At 42.0% G+C, this 23,595-nt stretch overlaps 2 protein-coding genes across 5 annotated transcripts in view; one reads left to right on the top strand and one right to left on the bottom strand.

Annotated features, from left to right (window-relative positions):
• Positions 1-23,595, top strand: part of RUFY1 (RUN and FYVE domain containing 1) — a 36,707-nt gene that overhangs the window by 3,051 nt on the left and 10,061 nt on the right. The window contains exons 1-9 of one of the 4 annotated variants that reach the window (XM_048862049.2): positions 6,174-6,470; positions 8,576-8,749; positions 9,134-9,251; positions 10,376-10,477; positions 11,680-11,803; positions 12,951-13,012; positions 14,498-14,563; positions 22,255-22,324; positions 23,493-23,594. In XM_048862049.2, coding sequence (XP_048718006.1) covers positions 8,593-8,749; positions 9,134-9,251; positions 10,376-10,477; positions 11,680-11,803; positions 12,951-13,012; positions 14,498-14,563; positions 22,255-22,324; positions 23,493-23,594 — 801 coding nt within the window. In that variant the 5' untranslated portion in view covers positions 6,174-6,470; positions 8,576-8,592. Of the gene's footprint in view, positions 1-6,173; positions 6,471-7,146; positions 7,287-8,575; positions 8,750-9,133; positions 9,252-10,375; positions 10,478-11,679; positions 11,804-12,950; positions 13,013-14,497; positions 14,564-22,254; positions 22,325-23,492; position 23,595 lie in introns of those variants that run through there. The other 3 variants (XM_048862050.2, XM_048862051.2, XM_048862047.2) reach the window with 3 other exon arrangements.
• On the bottom strand, positions 17,556-19,351 carry LOC125641721 (uncharacterized). Its single transcript, XM_048862060.2, has 2 exons — positions 18,663-19,351; positions 17,556-18,073 (listed from the first exon to the last, which is right to left on the bottom strand). The coding sequence occupies exons 1-2, from the start codon at positions 19,240-19,242 to the stop codon at positions 17,580-17,582; spliced, it is 1,074 nt and encodes a 357-aa protein (XP_048718017.2). The 5' UTR covers positions 19,243-19,351; the 3' UTR covers positions 17,556-17,579.

The raw sequence follows: 23,595 nt of genomic DNA, 5'->3' as shown, positions 1-23,595 counted from the left end.
GTAAATTCAGCCACACACATTTGAGATCTTCACAGATTTGCTGCATGAAGAGCAAGTACCCATGATTAATTTGGCAATATACAAAGATGTGACGTTTTTAAATGTCACTGCATTTTCAGCTGGAAAACTGGGTGAGGTCTGAAGGAAACTCATATCCTTGTACATGAGTGCTATAAGTCTTGCCAATAAAATGGAGGAACTGGAATTACTGATGCAGAAGGTCAAACCAGACATTATAGGGACTACAGAAACACTGTGAAATAGCACTCATGATTGAAGTAAAAGTACTGAAGGATATATGCTGTTTAGGAGAGTCAGATATAAAGGTAAAGGTGGTGGGGTAGCTTTGTACATCAATGATCTGGTAAACTATAAAGAACTACTAAGTGATAGTATGAACAAAACTGAATCTATTTGGGTCAAAATCATTAGAGAAGGATCATGAAAGACGTTCTGTTGGGATAGTGTTAGGGTCTGTTGTAAAACCCCAGGGTTGGACTGGGATATGGAAAGTGTATAGAAATATTACCACATCTGAGGCTGAACAAAAAAATAGAGCTGAATGCACCTAAAATACTGAAAGAATTGGCATAGGAGATTGCTAATCGGATAACAAGGATTTTTAATAATTCTGTCTATTCGGGGATAGTACCATATGACTGTAAAATAGCTAAAGCCATATGTATATTTAAGAAAGTGGGGCGGGAAGTGATCCAGGCAATTACAGACAGGTTAATCTGATCTCAGTAGTACGCAAGGTTTTAGAACAAATTGTGAAGGAAAGAGTAATTAAATTCATGGATGTTATACAACATTTTACCAAAAGTAGACAGTGCCACAACTAATCTGATTTCCTTTTTGAGAAGTGACCTTGTGGGGGGTGGGGGGTTGCCTTCATCTGTTGCATGGGGTGTGGGCTACTTGCCAGGATCAACTGGGTATATCTGAATCAGTTCCCTGCCTTTGCAGAGGCCCCGGGCATTGGTACACCTCAGTCCCTCCTAGTGTTTCCCTGTGGCACATAATAGATTAGTTTCCTGTGAGCTGTAAATACTTCAGTCTAATTTTGGGTGTTGGTGGCCTGTGATATACAGATTAGACAAGATGATCTGATAGTTCCTTCTGACCTTAAATTCTATGACTCCTTGCTTTTGTGGGATTCTTTGGTAATTAACTCTTATTTTAATCTAGTTTTTGTTTCCTTTTTTAAAAAATGTCCTATTGTGGATCTTAAATTGTGTAAATTATGTATTTTGATATCTATTGGTTTGTTTAGTAAACTGGGTATTTTGTAGTTGCATCAAATTACTTACCTCACACAATGAGCCAAGTGAATTCCATTGTCATGATGTGAGGCAAATAGTCTGCTTTTTTATGCCATCCTGATGATATTTAGAACATGCAAATAAATAGAAAGCACAGTAATTAATTTACTGTAGTAACTACTAAGCATTTAGGTTTGTCCTCCAGTGACCTTCGGCCAATGGAGTTTCTCACTTACACCAGTTCTGAATTTGGCCATCTGTTAATGGTTCCAGGGCCATTTATAGATAGATCAGAAGGGGCAGGAGGCAATAGACTAGATATTTTGATACTTCAGAAGTGCAAAGAACAATATTGCAATTGAACAATATTCAAATTTTCTCTTGCAACGTGTATTTGGGTTTATTTATAAAGCCCTAAAAAGAGAAGTTTACTGGTATGTTACTCAACTCCAGTGTAACTAACATTTGATAATTGTACAGCAATAGACCTCAGTCCCAAGGTGGGTTATTTGTTTCATTACATTGTTGTGAGGGAATGTACTTTCATCTTAAACTCCCTCTTTCTCAGTCATTCCAAACTTTTAAAAATATTTTGGTCAGAAACTTTTCACTTTGACTAAACCCAAAGTCAGACTACAAAAGACTGAAGCAAAATCTGTTCTGGCTGCTTTTGTTATGCTAAACAAGGGGATGGGATACCTTTACGTTGGATTTTTTTTTCCTTATCTAGTGTAACTCAAACAGCTCAAGTTTAAAACTTCAAACAAAACGAGAACTATTAATTCATAAGTACCTCTAAAAATGTGTAGTGTATGTAAATTATTCTATGCTCCATTCTGGCTATAACCCAATTGTGCTATCCTGTGTGTTTTCTGTTTGAGACAAGGCTGGATGAGGTAGTTATCTTTTATTGGGCCAACTTCTGTTAGTCACTCCAAGCAGGTTCCTGTTTATTTTGGTACATTCTCTCTGTTACAGCGCTATACAAACTGGCACTCTGTAAATATTACAGATGGGGCTGGTAGCACTGCCTATAGTTAAGGTTGCCCAGCACTTCCCATTATAAGACTCTGTTTTCAATTGCTTGTAACTTTGCCAAACTTTAATCATTTGGGTTGAAATTTCCCATGCCAGGTCTCTGCTTCAGGCTGAAACATTTTGGAGGAACTTAAGCGAAAATGGTTCATCCATTTTGGAGAACATGATCAGGGAAAAAACAGGGGCTTATAGTCCATGGTTTAAAAAAAAAAAATTATAAATCTCTGCGAAGCCCTAGCATTCCCATCCATGGGAGCAAGGCCTCGAAATCTGACCCTTATTCTGGTGTCAGGGATATACTTTTTGCTGTCCCCCTGAAAAACTGCCCAAACTTGATTAATTACAAGCCTTTGAAAAATCACAATTCACACATGGTCAAAGACTTGTAAGAGTTTGGCGGATAAATTCTCCAAAGATTCTATCTGCAGAGAGTATGCTACAGCCAAGCCAGCAGGTCTGATCAGGATTTTCCCTCCAATCACTCCTCATGGCTACTGTGACGCCAGATACAAATATGGAGAGCCACCATGAGACTTTCTCCTGTGCTCTCAATGCCCCCATGTTGACACCCAGGCAGAGGAGGAGGAAGCTGCCTGAATCCAATGCAAAGGGAAAAAGAACCAGACTTTTGGGTGGCGGGGTGGGGGGGGGGAGGAGAGAGAGAGCAGGGAGATTGACTGGCATAGTAGGATGCATGCCTTGTTCAGTGCACAGCATGAACCTGCTCTGGGGAGGAATCAGGGTTGTGTGCAGTGAAGGAGACTTGTCTGTAGGTCCCCTGCCTCATTTGTTGCAGAAGCTGCACAGTATGTAGTGAATGAGGAAGGGATTGCAAGAAGAAAAATGATGCTTTCATTGTTAAGAAAATTGAAAGTTGCCCTGAATAACTAGATTCTACTCCTGCCTCTGCCATGGAGTTCCTATGCGATGCTGGGCAAGTCATTTCAATCAGATTTCTTTCAGAGGTGGTCACTAATTGTGTCCCTCATTTTCTTGGTTTCCAACTTGAGATACTGGGATCTGATCTGCAGAAGTGCAGAGCACTCACAGCTGCAACTGACATCAATGGGAGCTGTGTTTGAACATATAAAATGTTACCATTCGCTAAGTACTCTAAAAAATCGGGCAAATTGGGCCCTGAAATTAGTGGACTCTTTCTTGGCCTCAGCTCCCCATTTGTGAAATGAGGGTGATAATACCACCTCACTTCACAGAAGCGTTTTGAATATAAATTCGTGAATCAGAGAATCATAGGACTGAAGAGACCTCGAGTGGTCATCTAGTCCAGTCCCCTGCACTCATGGCAGGACTTTGCTTGAGAAGCACTGGTCTAGATAATACTATCTGATGTGGGGGACTGGCAATTCTTTTCCCCAGTGTGCGCGCAGACCGGCAGCCGATGGCTCGTGGACCGGAACCGGTCCGCGGACCACCACTTTGAGTAGCACTGATCTAGACCATCCCTGACAGGTCTAACCTGCTTTTAAAAATCTGCAGTGATGGAGATTCCATAACCTCCCTAGGCAATTTATTCCAGTGCTTAACTACCCTGACAGTATGAAGTTTTTCCCTAATGTCCAACTTAAACTGCCCTTTGCTGCAATTTAAGTCCATTGCTTCTTGTCCTATCCTCAGAAGTTAAGGAGAACAATTTTTCTTCCTCCTCCTTGTAACAACCTTTTATGTACTTGAAAAATTATATGTCCCCTCTCAGTCGTCTTTTCTCCAGACAAAACAATCCCAATTTTTTTCAATCTTCCCTCACAGGTCATGTTTTCTAGACCTTTAAACATTTTTGTTGCTCTTCTCTTGCTTTTCTCCAATTTGTCCACATCTTCCCTGAAATGTGGCACCCAGAACTGGACACAATACTCCAGTTGAGGCCTAATCAACTCAGAGTAGAGCAGAAGAATTACTTATAGTGTCTTGCTTAGAACACTCCTGCTAATATATCTCTGCTTTTTTTGCAAGAGTGAAACATTGTTGACTAATATTTAGCTTGTGATTGTGATCCACCATGACCCCCAGATCTCTTTCTGCAGTACTCCTTCTAGGCAATCATTTCCCATTTTGTAAATGTGCAACTGACTATTCCTTGTCTGTGAAGCACTCAGATACCCAGGATCAGATTAACCCATTACTGGGCCATAGGCAAACATGCACTTCTGGGTCCTTACCTTATAACATGAACAACAACAAACAGCTGTACAGTACACTCACCATGGCCAGGCTGGCAATGCTGTGGATCTACCAGACCATCTGCTTATCCTCCAACTTCTTGGGGCACTGCTCACCATGACGGTGGAGCAGCCAGGCCCAATTTGAGTGAGTAGCATTGCAACCTGGTGAATAGGGTCCCAACACCACTCACTCAAATTTGGCCCGGCTGCCCCCTCCATCACGATGCAGAGGCGGCTGGGCCAAACCTGAGGCTGTCTACACTACCGCAGTAAGTCGACCTACGCTATGCAACTCCAGCTACGTGAATAACCTAGCTGGAGTCGACATACCTTAGGTCGAGTTATTGCACGGGGTTGACGGGAGATTTTCTTCCATCAACTTACCTTACTCTTCTCGTCGGGGGGGTGGGGGGGAGTAGAGTACAGGGGTCGACTGCGGAGCGATCTGCAGTCAATTTGGCATGTCTTTACTAGACCCACTAAATTGACCGTCAGTGGATCGATCTCAGAGCGTGGATCCCTGCTGTAGTATAGACCTGCCCTGAGTGGCACTTTGACCCTGTATGCAAGGTTGCAAATTTGACCCCATTTTGGGCTCCCCCATGAATCTGGGCCTAGTTTGCCTATGCATTAATTTGGCCCTGCCAATACTATAGTGATGAGTATTATAGAATGCCTGTGAGGAAACGAATTCTGTATTCACAGCAGAGTTTGAATAGTGTGCAGTAAACAAGGCACAGGACCACACAATGAGGCTAAAACAAAATATTGAATAGCTGCTCATTCAGTGAGCACCATCTGTCCTGTGCACTGAATGAGGCAGGACTCCTATGGAAACAACAGTTGTGATCATGTAATATAACTGGACTGTATCACAATGCATATGCACAAGAGGGTCAACTTATGGTTGCACAGGCAACTGTATTTCTGGCATTTCCTAGCTCTTGAATGCTTGACTTTACAACCTTCATGTTCCTTTAAATATAATTTTTATCGTGTATATACAGACACACAAATATTAACTGGAGGCTTTTCTAAACACAGAAGCTGCACTGGCTTAACTTAAATAATGTTTAAAACAATTTAGTTAAATTGATGCAAACCCCAACACAGACACTTTTATATCAGTTGAAAAGTGACTTATTTGTTTAACTTGCATTAAGTTGCAGGTGCAACTTAGTCAATATGTCAGGTTTAAATCTATTTAAAAGTGCCTATGCACAAAGTTGCTCCGCCTTACCTAAATCCATTTAAAATTACACTTTTAGCTAAACGAATGCAACTTTAGATGTAGACCAGGTCTTAGAGTTAGAGTTGCAAAAGTATATTTCCTTTTAATAAAAACTCAGATCTAGGAAATCATCCCAACAACTTCAATATAAATACATTACTGCTGAAACATAACACCTAAACAAAACCATTAATTCCTCAGCTCCACAATCAACTTTCTTTTCACTTCTATTGTGCAACCAGACACTATGTATGCATCAGATTCCTAAAAACCACACACAAGTTTACCTGCAATCTCAGCAAGATTAATCGTATATATCTGAAATCTGTTACCTAAAAATATCTGACATCAGAGTTCAGCATGCGCGTTTGAGTGTGTGATTTTGAGGAATTTGATGCATGCATTGTGCTGCCTGTTGGGAAGGAGTGTGTTGTGATTCATCGGCATGTGCGTAGTATTATTTCAATGGTAATAAGAGCTGCTCCTGTGAGCTGAGGTGAATCTGGTTGTTGATGCCTTAAATGGATTTCCTATTTTTAGATTTGCTCTGAGCATTTTAGATGTGGCATAAACAATAATCCTCCTCACCACTGTGATGTCTGTTATCACGAAGTACCACATGTGAGGTTGTTTTTGTCCACGCTGACAAGAGCAAGGGTGTTGCAGGCTGAGGAATGAAGGAAGGAGACTGCGGCAGATAGGCAGCTGCACGCTCCTGGGAATGAGGTGTCACTGCAGGAAGTCGGGATGTGGCAGGTAGGTACCGCTCCCACATGAATCAGGTGTGGGAGGGGACTTAATGGGGGTGTAGGCAGCACCCCCATTGGGAGCAGGAGGGGGACTATTAGGAGAGATAGGAGTAGGCAGCGCCCCCACTCACGCACTGGATAAGGAAGGGCTAGTACAGGAGTAGGCAGCATCCCACACACACCTAAGAGAGGGAGGACTAATGGGAGAGATGGGGTAGGCAGCCCCCCCGACAGTGAGTCAAGGGCTAGTGAGGGTAGGCAGCGTCCTCCCACCCACCGACCGCATGAGGGGGAGTTAATGGAGCGATGGGGGTTTTTTAGCGTCCCCCCGCACTGGAACCGGGGAGCGCAGCGGGAGGTTTTGTCGCTCCAGGTCGAGCTGTGAAACGGTCGCGTGACCTAGACTGACAGTGGCTTACTGGAGGCGAGGGGAGGGGCAGGCCTCCCTCACACGTACCAGCAGCCCCGTCTAAGATGGCGGCTGTCTCCTCCCGCCTCTCTCGTTCTCTCTATGCTAACTCGCGAGAGTCCCCGGCGCGAGCCCTCCTTTGGGTGGTTTCTATATCCAGTCTCTCAGCTCCCCCGGTCCTCTCTTTCGAGCCAATGAGGATCGAGGTGAGCAGGTAGTGAAGGCTCTCGCACCCAATGGGAACGTGCGAGGGGACTGTCTGAACGTGCAGCCAATTGGAAGCGGCGTTTGTGGCCCCTGCACCCTGATTGGCTTGGATGGGACGTTAATGATGGGCCTCCGTCGCCCAATCAGTGGCCTGTATTAGGAGCGGCGGGGCAGCTGGGTGCTTGGCAGCGCTGGAGAGGGTGAGAGGTCGGTGGGGTCTCGGCCTGGGGCCATTCCTGTGACCTCAGTCTGCTTAGGGGTTGTGGGGACAGGAGGCCACAGGGGTAGGCAAACAGGAGGTAATGGGAGAGCTCCCAAAGGGGGCAGAGTGCTGGGGAGCAGGAGATATGGGGGTCCCAGTTGGGGGAATAACGTTGGGGGCAGGGGACCATGGGGGCTCTACTGGGGGAGGATAGTGTTGGGGGCAGGGATGTAATGATGGTCTCTCCTGAGGGGAATAGTGCTAGGGGGCAGAAGGCCCTGGAGAGAATCCCCATTGGGAAGGACAAGAGGCAATTGGGTTGTGGAGCAGAGGGAACAGGAGGCTGTGGAGGGGACCCCTTCAAGTTAGGCAGAGTGCCAGTTATTTCACTTGGCTGTTTCTCTCCTAAGTTTGCAAGATGGGTATTAATTGTGGGAGCCCAAGGAACCCTACCACAGGGTTACCCAGGGCATGGGGTTTCTCTTCAGACCCACTGCAAGATCTTGTCATTAGACATTCAGGGCCACAAGTTGTTTGCTTGTGTTTACAGCCAGCCCTAACTACCCCTTTGATGGAGGGATGGGAATAGGATGAAGTTGCATCTGAAGAAGTGGGTTTTTTACCCACAAAAGCTTATGCCTAAATAAATCTGTTAGCCTTTAAGGTGCCACCGAACTCCTCATTGTTTTTGTGGATACAGATTAACAGGCTACCCCTCTGATATAGGATGAAGTTATTATGTAACAATGTTCCCCACTCTCTTAGTGAAGGAGTAGGATGGAGTTTCAGCATGTGTGGCTTGTTGCAATAGCTTAGGGCCTTGGGAATCAAAGTACAGTCTAGTGGAGTCAGCCTGAATCTAGACAGTGACAGAAGCACCCTTCAGTCTGGTTGTTACCCATATACCTCATAACTGTACCTCATTACAAAGTGTTTCTTGTTAGAGCTACATCTCAGTCATTTCACAGTCAACACTTTTTATTGTAAATTTTATTGTAAATTTGAATCTGATATGTTGATTCTTGAATCTGAAATCACATAATACTCCACACATGGCACCTAAATTAACCTCTGGTCGGTCAGTCAGTCAGTATTCTTCCTATGAATAGATTTTCTTTCTGCTGTGCCTTTATGTTTTATGTCTAACATATTTAAAAATACAGTGTTACACATTCAGGCCTTGGGAGGCTGAGAGTTGAAAACTATACCTGGGCACTATCTTTCTCAATGTTATCTTAAAGACAAACAAGCCTGTATGCTTTCATTGGGTTTTTTTTCTCCTAAAACTTTTTAGCTGTTAAATGCCACACAATGGAAGAGCGTTCAAATTTGATGAATATGATGAAGCTCAGTATCAAAGTCTTGATCCAGTCAGCCCTGAGCCTGGGTAGGACTCTGGATTCTGACTTTCCTCCTTTGCAACAGTTCTTTGTGGTGATGGAACACTGTCTAAAGCATGGGCTAAAAGGTGAGCACCATAGTTCATTCTTAAATGAGTTTTGCTGAAATCATAGGAATGTTGAAAGGCAATAGAAATCCATTCAGATTTGCCTTAGTGTGGTTTGAGATCATATTACAATGTAAAATGTTAATATTTAAAAAAAAAATCTGTGGAGAAATATTGGGGTACAGCTAGGATCAACTACATTATCTGTTTACATTCTTATATGCTCTCTATCGGGTCTCTGTCATCTCCTGACTGAGCAATGAACTTAGTGTACATACTGAGAGCCTGTAAGATGGAGTACATTTTAAGGGTCTCTTCTTTTTATACCATTTGTGATTGTGGAGTTGAAGGAGGAAGTTTGTCATTTTCTTGCTTTTTAACACCACTGTATTTCTTCCCTTTTAGCCAAGAAGAGTTTTATTGGACAGAATAAGTCATTTTTTGGTCCTCTGGAGCTGGTGGAGAAACTTTGTCCAGAAGCATCAGATATAGCAACTAGTGTTAAAAATCTGCCAGAGTTGAAGTGAGTTGAAGACTGGGGTAATATAGTAACTTACAGTCTCTTTCTCTCTCGGTTGAGGAGATCTCATTCTCTGAGCCAGAGGACATAGTGTATAAATGCAGCACAAAGCTCTACATGTCTTTCATTACATCCGTTTTCAACACTTCTGTATCCTCACCTCAACCTTCAAAAGAACCTGTCAGGCTAAAAAAGTATATTAAAAATTCCTTACCGGTGCAAAAATACCTTAAAAATTCCTAACCTTTAAACTATTCAAAATGAGAGAATTTTTAAATCATTTTTAGTGTAATTTGTCTGCTTTCTTGCTTTGTTTTTGGATGATCTAAATAGACTAGGTTCACTTCCAAATTCTTGAGCACTAGCAGAATGCTGCAATGGTTACGTTACAAACGTTACAGAAGAATATTTGTATTTAAAAGTTTTTTTCATTGGAATTAATAATGATAGGAACTTTTCTTTTAGTCTAAGACAGTGTTTCCCAAACTTGGGACGCTGCTTGTTCAGGGAAAACCCCTAGCGGGCTGGGCCGGGCCAGTTTGTTTACCTGCTGCGTCCGCAGGTTCGGCTGATCGCGGCTCCCACTGGCTGTGGTTTGCCGCCGCAGGCCAATGGGGGCTGCAGGAAGCGATGCAAGCCGAGGGATGTGCTGGCTGCTGCTTCCCGCAGCCCCCATTGGCCTGCAGCGGCGAACCACAGCCAGTGGGAGCCGCGATCAGCCGAACCTGCGGACGCGGCAGGTAAAGAAACCGGCCCGGCCTGGCCCAGCCCGCCAGGGGCTTTCCGTGAACAAGCAGTGTCCCAAGTTTGGGAAACACTGGTCTAACATATAATAAAAACTTGGTTTGATTTGGGCCAAATTTGACCAGGTGCTTCCCATTCACTTAAATACGTGATTTGTTTAATAATTTCTCTACAGATGTAAAACGACTTTTATTCTCACTTAATTTTCTTCATGGGTTTTTGTGCTCATTTTAATAAAATACTACCTCCAACTTGGTATCATCGTTATTTTTAGGGAATGTGTATTTATTAATGTTGAATTACAGAAATACTTTAAAAATTGCTTTTAAAATCTTGATTTATTGTAATTTTTGATAATGGTTTGCATCTGTATTGTATCCTAGGACAGCAGTAGGAAGAGGAAGAGCTTGGCTTTATCTTGCACTCATGCAAAAGAAACTGGCAGATTACTTGAAAGTACTATTGGACCACAAACATTTATTAAGGTAACCATACACCCAATTTGTATTATTTTGATGATATACCATTTATATATAGAAAAGAGAAACATCTGTGCATGTTGGTTTTGAGATAAATATCCTTTGTTCCTTTCATTTTTAGGTTTCTCAGGAAGTAAAAACAATGGATGAGGTTATAGTTTAATTTTTGAAAGTGCTGGACAGCGTTCTCTGAATGTAAATGAGGAAAAATTGCATGTAGTTTATTAATGAATTGAGCATTCTTTTTCAACTTTGCTGGACCTATCAAGTTTGAATTGAACTAAATAAAATATGCATATAAATTCATGGAATGAATAAATTATGTGAGCCAGTGACTTGAAATAGCAGGGAAGGTTGCCATTCAAAACTTGGGGAGAATGTAAAACTGCTGATTATTTGCAAGAGGATGCCATTATAGTTCTTCAGAATCCTGTCTGGTGATCTGACAGAGAACACACAGTTCTGTGGACTTCTTCTACTTTCTAAAGTAGTGTGGCACCCATACAATGAGCTTTGAGATCATACAATGTAGTTGTTGCTTTAAAACCTTGGAATACTATTGGAAATGTTTGTTGTTCAGCAAACCATGTGTGACATACAACATCCCCTAATATGATTTAGTCTAAATTGATTAAATTAGTTACTTATTGCCAGTGCTCTTTTAATCTCCAAGTACTACTGAAACAATACATACAAAATCTTATTATAAATACAATGGACAGTTGAGAGTTGGAGAAGTTTATTTTGCATAATCTTTATCAAGGACAATCTTTCTTTAAACAGCGATTGTAATTTTCTGTTATCTTTGATTTAGATAAAGGCTTGGTACCTCTCGAGCCCTTGAATGCCATTCTGTGATTATGTTCATACAAAACCTTACATTGCTACAGATGCTAGTGGTTGTGAATCTAAATTTAAATTAAAAAAAAAAAAATCTAGCAACAATGGCAGTGAATTTCACAAGTTGACTGTATGCTTAGCAAACAAATATTTCCTGTTGGGGTTCTGCATTTGTTGCCTTTTGGTTTCGAAGTCTATTCTTGTTCTTGTATTACAGTATGTGATAAGGCGAGGATCCATATACATTCTACTCTTCATCTAGAGCTACCATACCACTTTATATAAATATTTTCATTAAATGGAACTTCTGCTATTGCTGATGTTGAAATCATGATGTGTGAGAATTTCCTCTAAATTATTTCTTTTAGTGAATTTTATGAACCTGATGCATTGATGATGGAGGAGGAAGGAGCAGTGATTGTAGGTTTGCTGGTTGGACTGAATGTTCTTGATGCGAACCTTTGCTTGAAAGGAGAAGATTTGGATTCCCAGGTAAAAACTAGGCTTTAAAATAGAAAACTAACCTCAAAAGGCTCCGACTCAGCAAAGCACTTCAGCATGTGCTTAGGTCTCATTACACTTATTCACATATATAAGTACTGTGAATTGGGGCTGTAATTTACAAACATGGTTCGCTACGCGGTTAATGCTGTCTGAAGCATTATGTCACAAGCAGACATCTGAAGACTTTTTATGAGAAATGGAGCACATTATTTAAATATATGCTTTTGTGAAAAGAAGTCTGGCATTTTTAATGACAGCACTGTACCTATTGTCCCTGTGTTGCTTTTAATAGAAGTTCCAGTAGTTTGATTTGTTTTATTTACAGCCAGCAAATGAATCCAATTTGATATTTAGTTTAAAAAAAAAAAATTACTCTCAGCTTGAGTTCATGTCCTGCTTTCAGGCCAAAGGGAAGTTTGTTAGAGTTTAATATGACCTTATGTAAATCCCAGCTAAATGCTAATTATAGTTGGGTTAGTGATGCTATAGTATAGGTTGGTGGTGCAATAAAAATGAAAAACTCTGGTAAAACTTCATCTGACCAAGACCTGTATGGAATTATTACAGAGAAGTCAAGAATTAAGTTCATTGGAAATAATTTCTATTACAGAGCACAATACTGAAATTCGCAAAACACACAGCATACACTAGAAAATTTACCTCTGATTGAAGATGGTACCAAATGTATATTGGAAAATTATTTAAGTGCTAGTGCAGAATGGACAAACCTTTCTCAGCACAATTTCAGAAAGTGTGATTAAGACTTGCTGACTGCCATATATCAGTTTGTCATGCTTTCTGATCACTACTGGAAACTGTTGCCCTGTCTATGCAACGCTTAAATACTTTTTCAGTACCTATTCAAGGGAATCATTACTGAAAATAATTGTCAGCAATATTCAATTTCCTAGTGTAGACAAGGATAGATTAATTATATCCAATGGATTTTGTTCAGTTTTCATTTTGATCTTTTTTTTAAATAAAAAGGCAAACTTCTTTTGCTTCAGAGGATAGAATTGTATTTCTAAACTTAAACGTTAAATGGGTAAAAAGTAAATGAAACTTAGATAATGGTAGCAACTACTGCTTGAAAGACTAACTTGCATTGTAACGATGTGTAACTTGTTTTCATCAGGTTGGAGTGATTGATTTTTCCTTATACCTTAAGGATATACAGAACAGTGATGATAGCAAACAGTAAGTTCATCATCATATGATCTTAATTACTCTTTTTATAGAAAACTCAGAATATTAAACTGTCAAATGTTGTACTCCCTTGGAGACGTCTCTAGCTGGATCAGAGGTCATGTCCTGAGCTTGGGCCCTCATGGTCCTTAAGCTAGCATGATCTGAGTTTGCAGGGGTTCAGTGCATTAAATTCCTTAAAAAGGGAACATCAGATTGTGTCGGTGACTCTTTTCACAGGGTGGATACGTAGTGTGTGGTTTCCACTGGTCTGGATGGGTGGGTGAAGGGGGTATAAAGGAAGCTGTCTACTACTTTGTTTACAGTGTTACTGTAGCCATGTTGGTTCCAGGTTATGAAAGAGACAAGGTTTGAGAGATAATACATTTTATTGGACCAACTTTTTTTGGTGAAGAAGACAAGCTTTCGAGCTCCACAGACCTAAAGAAGAATTCTGTGGAGCTTTAAAGCTTGTTGGTCCAATAAAAGATACTTCTTTCTGAACATTTCTACCACTTAATTCGTGGTAAAGCAGCACCATAATTATTGTAATTAAAATGGTGGTGGGAAAAAAAAATCTGTCTACGTTCGTAGGTTGTTTACTTTGCCTTGTACTGTCATTTTCCCCTGCTCTGCATGGGTCTTTTTAAACAGGTGAACAGAGGAGACACATTTACAAAGAGAAAAAGGTCAATGTAAAACCATAAAAATGGTCTAGGTGGACTCGGAGTAGGTGCTGCGTCCATAGCCACTTTATTGAAACTGACTAGATTTTAAGTTGACAGTGTCATTTAACAGCTGCTCTGACTTCGCATCTTTAGAATGAGTGCTTCATTTGTTTTCCCTTTTGCCCCTTAGACATATCAAATGCAGTTGGTTGCTATGCCCAAAATATTATCTATTTTTTTACTTCCCTTAATATTTCCTAAGATTAAATTGAAGTTTGCCTCCTTGTCACTTACAGTTTAAATTAGAACAGCATCATCTATTACACACTTAGATACCCGACCAGTTTGTTTACTTTTCTGACTTTGCTCCAGTATGTCAGGTTAACTGAAATCTGTCATTGTCACAGGGGACCCTTTTAGCATCAGCATCTCTAAGTTTGCCCTTTAGAGCATCCTCACTTGATCTGTATATGTGTTTGGTAACCAACTCCTATCCTTTTTTAAAATTTCTGGTGGCATTCTATTCTTTCCATGTCCTTGTGCGGGTTTTATTCTTTTTTTATTTCCCCTCTTCCTTCATCCTTGCTCATGTTTTTTTGCTTATAGTGCTGCTACTTTGAAGAGGCAAACTTCTGTCTTTCATAAGGAGTATGACATTGTTTATCTTAAGTGCATTGACAAAGTAATTTTAAAGTCTGGTACATAGGTAGTCAACTTGACACTTCTCTTATTCAGCAGTGTGGGATGGGCATGGTGATCCCATGTCTAGTACAGATTAACACTTCAAAATGAATACACCCTTTTAAATTTCTTAATGTTTAAAAATTAGAGATGCTGGGATCACTGCTGTGCTTGACCAGAAGCATTATGTGGAAGAACTTAACCGTCATCTAAGGTAAGATTTGTCTGTTTGAATGCGCAAACATTCATCCTGATTTTATTTTTCCACTGACTTTTCTCTGTGCCCTGCCTGTAATTTTATGTACAATTTGCTCACAAATTCATACACTAAATGATAATTCTTTTCACAATATGTGGATTTCCAAAGGAAACTAATTTTTATCAGTTGCATAATCTTTTTTTTTTTCCTTCTTCTGCTTTGGATATTTAAACATCAGAGCAAGTCTCTTTCAGCTTTGTAGTTAACACTCCCTAGGGTATGTCTACACTACGGAATAAGGTCGAATTTATAGAAGTCGGTTTTTTAGAAATCGGTTTTATATATTCGAGTGTGTGTGTGTCCCCACAGAAAATGCTCTAAGTGCATTAAGTGCATTAACTCGGCGGAGCGCTTCCACAGTACCGAGGCTAGAGTCGACTTCCGGAGCGTTGCACTGTGGGTAGCTATCCCACAGTTCCCGCAGTCTCCGCTGCCCATTGGAATTCTGGGTTGAGATCCCAATGCCTGATGGGGCTAAAACATTGTCGCGGGTGGTTCTGGGTACATATCGTCAGGCCCCCGTTCCCTCCCTCCCTCCCTCCCTCCATGAAAGCAAGGGCAGACAATCATTTCGCGCCTTTTTTCCTGAGTTACCTGTGCAGATGCCATACCACTGCAAGCATGGAGCCCGCTCAGGTAACCGTCACCCTATGTCTCCTGGGTGCTGGCAGACGCGGTACGGCATTGCTACACAGTAGCAGCAACCCCTTGCCTTGTGGCAGCAGACGGTACAGTACGACTGGTAGCCGTCATCGTCATGTCCGAGGTGCTCCTGGCCACGTCCGCTGGGAGCGCCTGGGCAGACATGGGTGCAGGGACTAAATTTGGAGTGACTTGACCAGGTCATTCTCTTTAGTCCTGCCTGCAGTCAGTCCTATTGAACCGTCTTATGGTGAGCGGGCAGGCGATACGGACTGCTAGCAGTCGTACTGTACCATCTTCTGCCCAGCAGCCATGAGATGTGGATGGCATGCAGTCCTTCTGCACCGTCTGCTGCCAGCCAAAGATGTAAAAGATAGATGGAGTGGATCAAAACAAGAAATAGACCAGATTTGTTTTGTACTCATTTGCTTCCCCCCCTCCCCTGTCTAGGGGACTCATTCTTCTAGATCACACTGCAGTCACTCACAGAGAAGGTGCAGCGAGGTAAATCTAGCCATGTATCAATCAGAGGCCAGGCTAACCTTCTTGTTCCCATAAGGACAATAACTTAGGTGCACCATTTCTTATTGGAACCCTCCGTGAAGTCCTGCCTGAAATACTCCTAGATGTAAAGCCACCCCCTTTGTTGATTTTTAGCTCCCTGAAGCCAACCCTGTAAGCCGTGTCGTCAGTCGCCCCTCCCTCCGTCAGAGCAACGGCAGACAATCGTTCCGCGCCTTTTTTCTGTGCGGACGCCATACCAAGGCAAGCATGGAGGCCGCTCAGCTCACTTTGGCAATTAGGAGCACATTAAACACCACACGCATTATCCAGCAGTATATGCAGCACCAGAACCTGGCAAAGCGATACCGGGCGAGGAGGCGACGTCAGCGCGGTCACGTGAGTGATCAGGACATGGACACAGATTTCTCTGAAAGCATGGGCCCTGCCAATGCATGCATCATGGTGCTAATGGGGCAGGTTCATGCTGTGGAACGCCGATTCTGGGCTCGGGAAACAAGCACAGACTGGTGGGACCGCATAGTGTTGCAGGTCTGGGACGATTCCCAGTGGCTGCAAAACTTTTGCATGCGTAAGGGCACTTTCATGGAACTTTGGACTTGCTTTCCCCTGCCCTGAGGCGCATGAATACCAAGATGAGAGCAGCCCTCACAGTTGAGAAGCGAGTGGCGATAGCCCTGTGGAAGCTTGCAACGCCAGACAGCTACCGGTCAGTTGGGAATCAATTTGGAGTGGGCAAATCTACTGTGGGGGCTGCTGTGATGCAAGTAGCCCACGCAATCAAAGATCTGCTGATATCAAGGGTAGTGACCCTGGGAAATGTGCAGGTCATAGTGGATGGCTTTGCTGCAATGGGATTCCCTAACTGTGGTGGGGCTATAGACGGAACCCATATCCCTATCTTGGCACCGGAGCACCAAGCCGCCGAGTACATAAACCGCAAGGGGTACTTTTCGATAGTGCTGCAAGCTCTGGTGGATCACAAGGGACGTTTCACCAACATCAACGTGGGATGGCCGGGAAAGGTGCATGATGCTCACATCTTCAGGAACTCTGGTCTGTTTCAAAAGCTGCAGGAAGGGACTTTATTCCCAGACCAGAAAATAACCGTTGGGGATGTTGAAATGCCTATAGTTATCCTTGGGGACCCAGCCTACCCCTTAATGCCATGGCTCATGAAGCCGTACACAGGCAGCCTGGACAGTAGTCAGGAGCTGTTCAACTACAGGCTGAGCAAGTGCAGAATGGTGGTAGAATGTGCATTTGGACGTTTAAAGGCGCGCTGGCGCAGTTTACTGACTCGCTTAGACCTCAGCAAAACCAATATTCCCACTGTTATTACTGCTTGCTGTGTGCTCCACAATATCTGTGAGAGTAAGGGGGAGACGTTTATGGCGGGGTGGGAGGTTGAGGCAAATCGCCTGGCTGCTGGTTACGCGCAGCCAGACACCAGGGCGGTTAGAAGAGCACAGGAGGGCGCGGTACGCATCAGAGAAGCTTTGAAAACCAGTTTCATGACTGGCCAGGCTACGGTGTGAAAGTTCTGTTTGTTTCTCCTTGATGAAACCCCCCGCCCCTTGGTTCACTCTACTTCCCTGTAAGCTAACCACCCGCCCCTCCTCCCTTCAATCACCGCTTGCAGAGGCAATAAAGTCATTGTTGCTTCACATTCATGCATTCTTTATTCATTCATCACACAAATAGGGGGATGACTACCAAGGTAGCCCAGGAGGGGTGGTGGAGGAGGGAAGGAAAATGCCACACAGCACTTTAAGCACAGCACTTTAAAAGTTTACAACTTTAAAATTTATTGAATGACAGCCTTCTTTTTTTTTGGGCAATCCTCTGTGGTGGAGTGGCTGGTTGGCCAGAGGCCCCCCCACCGCGTTCTTGGGCGTCTGGGTGTGGAGGCTATGGAACTTGGGGAGGAGGGCGGTTGGTTACAGAGGGGCAGCAGTGGCAGTCTGTGCTCGAGCTGCCTTTGCTGCAGCTCAACCATACACTGGAGCATACTGGTTTGGTCCTGCAGCAGCCTCAGCATTGAATCCTGCCTCCTCTCATCACGCTGCCGCCACCTTTCAGCTTCAGCCCTCTCTTCAGCCCGCCACCTCTCCTCCCGGTCATTTTGTGCTTTCCTGCACTCTGACATTATTTGCCTCCACGCATTCATCTGTGCTCTGTCAGTGTGGGAGGACAGCATGAGCTCGGAGAACATTTCATCGCGAGTGCGGTTTTTTTTCTTTCTAAGCTTCACTAGCCTCTGGGAAGGAGAAGATCCTGTGATCATTGAAACACATGCAGCTGGTGGAGAAAAAAAAAAGGGACAGCGGTATTTAAAAAGACACATTTTATAAAACAGTGGCTACACTCTTTCAGGGTAAACCTTGCTGTTAACATTACATACATAGCACATGTGCTTTCGTTACAAGGTCGCATTTTGCCTCCTCCCACCGCGTGACTACCCCCTCAACCTTCCCCCCTCCCTGTGGCTAACAGCGGGGAACATTTCTGTTTAGCCACAGACAAACAGCCCAGCAGGAATGGGCTCCTCTGAGTGTCCCCTGAAGAAAAGCACTCTATTTCAACCAGGTGACCATGAATTATATCTCACTCTCCTGAGGATAACACAGAGAGATAAAGAACGGATGTTGTTTGAATGCCAGCAAACATACACTGCAATGCTTTGTTCTACAATGATTCCCGAGTACGTGTTACTGGCCTGGAGTGGTAAAGTGTCCTACCATGGAGGACGCAATAAGGCTGCCCTCCCCAGAAACCTTTTGCAAAGGCTTTAGGACTACATCTAGGAGAACCGCAAATGCCAGGGCAAAGTAATCCTTTCACATGCTTGCTTTTAAACCATGTATAGTATTTTAAAAGGTACACTCACCAGAGGTCCCTTCTCCGCCTGCTGGGTCCAGGAGGCAGCCTTGGGTGGGTTCGGGGGGTACTGGCTCCAGGTCTAGGGTGAGAAACAGTTCCTGGCTGTCGGGAAAACCGGTTTCTCCGCTTGCTTGCTGTGAGTTATCTACAACCTCCTCCTCATCATCATCTTCGTCCCCAAAACCTGCTTCCGTATTGCCTCCATCTCCATTGAAGGAGTCAAACAACACGGCTGGGGTAGTGGTGACTGAACCCCCTAAAATGGCATGCAGCTCATCATAGAAGTGGCATGTTTGGGGCTCTGACCCAGAGCGGCCGTTCGCCTCTCTGGTTTTCTGGTAGGCTTGCCTCAGCTCCTTCAGTTTCACGCGGCACTGCTTCGGGTCCCTGTTATGGCCTCTGTCCTTCATGCCCTGGGAGATTTTCACAAAGGTTTTGGCATTTCGAAAACTGGAACGGAGTTCTGATAGCACGGATTCCTCTCCCCAAACAGCGATCAGATCCCGTACCTCCCGTTCGGTCCATGCTGGAGCTCTTTTGCGATTCTGGGACTCCATCATGGTCACCTGTGCTGATGAGCTCTGCATGGTCACCTGCAGCTTGCCACACTGGCCAAACAGGAAATGAGATTCAAAAGTTCGCGGTTCTTTTCCTGTCTACCTGGCCAGTGCATCTGAGTTGAGAGTGCTGTCCAGAGCGGTCACAATGGAGCACTCTGGGATAGCTCCCGGAGGCCAATACCATCGAATTGTGTCCACAGTACCCCAAATTCGAGCCGGCAACGTCGATTTAAGCGCTAATCCACTTGTCAGGGGTGGAGTAAGGAAATCGATTTTAAGAGCCCTTTAAGTCGAAATAAAGGGCTTCATTGTGTGGACGGGTGCAGGTTTACATCGATTTAACGCTGCTAAATTCGACCTAAAGTCCTAGTGTAGACCAGGGCTGAGTCTCAAAATAAAAGCAATATAAATTGGCCTAGGAGGCTTGAGAGAATATTTCCTGGGAAAATAACTGTTTAGTATAAGTCTGTTTGTTTGTTAAACAAAATATTTTGCCTGTGAGGAGGTGGTACTATTGGCTTATAAAAGCAGTGAACATAGTTCACAACTCCGTATGGTGAGTTTATGACCTTTAATCTTTTCCTTCCTCTGTGTAAGAAAATCAAAATTATCTTACAGTTGATAGAATTTCCTGCAAATAGTAGTAATGTTTTAATAAAAATCAGAATTTTTTTGCAGAATGCCTTTGCCTTTAGCTTCCAATTCTGAGATTATGGTATGTTTTAGGTCATATCTTACCTTTTCATCCTTCTTAGAAGAAGAGTTAACATTCAAAATATGAATGCACACTTAGTTCAGAAATATAGTCCTCTTTGATTTTAGGAAGTTTCAAGTTACTGATGTGTAATTTTAAGAAAAGGAACCTTGTTCAGTTTGATCACTTGTACAAAAAAAACTAAGTATTGCCTAAAATTTTTTATCCAGAAAATATAACTACTGTAAAAGTGTGGATTCAAAATTTATCATATTCTATTTCTAAATATATCATAGCACTCATTATAATCTTAGCACTGATTTTAAACTAAAATGCATAAAGGAAGCATCCAGGACTGGATTTGTGTAACAAATGTAATTTTGGTGGAAAGTCCTAGAGAAGTACTAATCATTATGCTGTCAAGACTCCTCCTAAAATTAAACTTCATTTTGCATCCAGTGTGAGAGTTCTTGGATGACCATATGTGTTTTTAAAACATTAACTAGAAAAAAGAGGTTGGTGTGCTTGTTTTTTTTTTTTTTTTTTTTTGCCTTTTTTCAAGCATATTTGCTTACCCTGTTGTTAAAAATCTATAATCTGCAATTTGTTCAACGTCTACATATGTATGTTTTTATTTATAATTTTATTAGAATGTTTAATACATTTTTTTCCCCTTATTTTAACCTTGACTAAAGGAATCTTTCAATAGTTTGAAGCAAGAGGCACAGTTACAAAACAAATGTTTGTTTTGGTTTTTTTAGCATGACTAGTTTACACTTGTTTAAACAAAAAACTTAAATTCTTGTCTGATCCAACCACACCTACATCAGTACTTAGTCTTCATAAACAACACAGGATGTGGATTAAACAACTTCAGTGACTAAGCAAAATAAGCGTTGATGTTAATCATTCCTAAAATGGAATTAATCTAAATGATGTTGCAGATTATATTCAAGTCTCTTAGCCAGTATGTTGGCTGACTTACATAAACAGACCACACCAAACTTAAAGATCTTAGTCCGATCTAAAAGGGCAACTGACTTTCTTTTGCAAAAGGAATCTAATAATATTGTTAGAATTAAACTGTACGATAAATGAGAATACTTGTAGGAATGTGAACTATCCTCCATGGCTAGGCTGGAGAGGACATCCAGTCATTTCTCTGCATTTTAACTATGGCACTTTGCAGCTCTTCAGAATCAGCTGAGAAGTATTAAACTTTTCTGACTAAACCAAGGATTACAAACTAACCTTGGGATTCTATCAGCAGTTGAACTCTGATAAATAGTTATCAGAGACTTAGTTTCAGGCAGGGCAATAGTCCTTGATCCAGAAAGTCTATGGGAGAAAGCTGAACGGTACTACTCGTGCTTTTAAAGCTAGTCTGCTTTTGAGTGCTTTGCTGAATCAGCTCCACAGAGGATAGCCCTAAATTCTTTTTCTGGGTACATAACCTCTTCCACTGGGGTGATGAACATCACTGGATCCCACTGGAGATCTCCAACAGAATTAAAAGTTAATTTATTTTTCTATTGCAATTTGAAGTAATCCCTTTTTAGATAATGAGATTACCCTTATATCAATATTGGTCTAGTCAGAGTGTACTCTTTCCGCTTGGTATTCCATTATCTACTGATTACTATGGATACATTTGTGACTGTAGTCTGTTACTAAGTTACATAGTACTAGTTTTATTTAGCTCTTGAATGGTGTTGATCTTGTATTACCAGATAATTTGGATTTTGCCATAATATTGAATGTGGTGCCATTTGTATAGGCTCTGAACTAGAAAAGTACCAAAGCAAATAAAACAATGTACTAATGTAAGGCATAAGAGGTCTTAAATATTTAAAATAGCAGAAAGGGCACTCTTTGACTTGGAAAATAACTTAGGTTTTGTGGGGCTTTTATGATTCTTTACAAACTCAGACCCAAATCCTGGGCCATGTTCTGGCACCTTTTCACAGCTCTAGATACATAAAGGAGCTGGAACTGAGGTAGATCTGCAGCAGAGCATTCAAGGCCACCATAACTCGGAGCACACAGCTCAGAAGGGGGCCTCAGAAATGAAGACAGTATGCTAATTGTAGGAGACTATTGATTTTTCCAAATGTATGTCTTTGCAAGTAAGTAAAGATGACACATTTTCTCTTTTCCCTCCCCCACACCCTGTGAAAGAAGTAGTTGGCTCACCTAGGGGATGTATACCAGCTCGAAATTTTGCCTTTCCACCTTCTAGTTGCTGTTTATAGGAGACTGTTACAAAAATATAACTGTGAGGATTAATAAAAGCTGAACATGTCATTCTTTTTATCTAAAGCCAAATGTAAATCTTTTTGCCACAGTTGCACAGTTGGTGATCTCCAGAGCAAGATAGATTGTTTAGAAAAGACCAATTCAAAACTCCAGGAAGAGGTTTGTGGCTTTTTTTACCTTTTTAAAATACAAATGTGTTATACAGTCAACTGAGGAAGCTTAATTAATTGTTACATCCCTAAAAAGGAAAGGGGAGTTTTGTTATTTATTTCAGTTGGGCCAGGATTTCACCCCAAATCTGGAGTGAGTTTCATGCTTGTGAAATGTGGGAACAAATAGGACTGGCTTGAGTCGGAACACTCTCAAAGCTTTCCCACATACCAATACAATGGTGATAAATATGGTATAAAGATCTAGAAGGTTTTGGTTGTTAGATGTGATGTTGGCAGAAGACTCCTTGTTATACCAGTGATTTCAAGATGTCTGCCATCTTATTCGTCTGATCAAGTCTTTTTATAAAAAATGGTTTTTTTTCTAAACAAAACAAATCCAAACTTGCCCAATAATGAGGAGGCATTAAATACCTCATCCCACTTTCTCCTTAAAATGTTTGCCTCCTTAATTATGTCAGCAGGATGTACATCTATCCCCAGCATGTGCTCTCATTTCCCATTTAAAAGAGAGAAGAAAGACTAAAGCAAAAAATGAAATAGTGAATAGGAAGAAAGTTGTAAGGAGGAGTCACGTTTCAGCTTCCAAGCAAAAAAAAAAATTTGCAAATAAGAATAGGATGCCCATCCTACTACAGTACTCCACCTATACAGATCATTTAAAAAAATCTGTGACTGTGATTTCACACTTCTCACAGCATTCTGCAAAGTCCAGCCTCTACCCCTGCTGGAGATGTCCCTTCTTGACAACACTGTCATCCACTCAAAGCATGTTGGATCTAACCTTCAGTGTGCCTTTATATTTCATTTCTGAGCATCCTAAAGACAATTATATTGACAAAACACCTAATAGTCCCAACCTTGTACATCCCAAAGCTATCTATGATAAAACAATGCAGCTCATCTATGATCTATGCCAGAATTCAAACTGGTGTTTCAAGGTGAGAGGCAAACGTGTAACTCTCCAAATTAAATAGCCCATAATCAATATTTTAAAGATTAGCAGTGACTAGTATTTTTTACTTAGCTGTATTATGAAACATACCATACTAAGATTTATTTCTAACAATATTCTGAATGGTATGTTTAAATCTCATTCAGGTGCTGCACACTTGTCTGTGTTTAATCATGATAGTTTTACTTTTTTCTTTAACCAGCTTGCAGCAGCAACGGATCGGATTGGTTCACTTCAGAAAGAACAGCAACAGTTAAAACATCAAAATGAATTAATTCGTGAGCGGAGTGAAAAGAGTGTAGAGG

This window comes from Caretta caretta, chromosome 8, assembly GCF_965140235.1.
Source record: "Caretta caretta isolate rCarCar2 chromosome 8, rCarCar1.hap1, whole genome shotgun sequence".
Taxonomy (NCBI): Eukaryota; Metazoa; Chordata; order Testudines; family Cheloniidae; genus Caretta; species Caretta caretta.
Note: the sequence above shows the minus strand (reverse complement) of the source record. Positions and strands in the feature narration are given on the sequence as shown.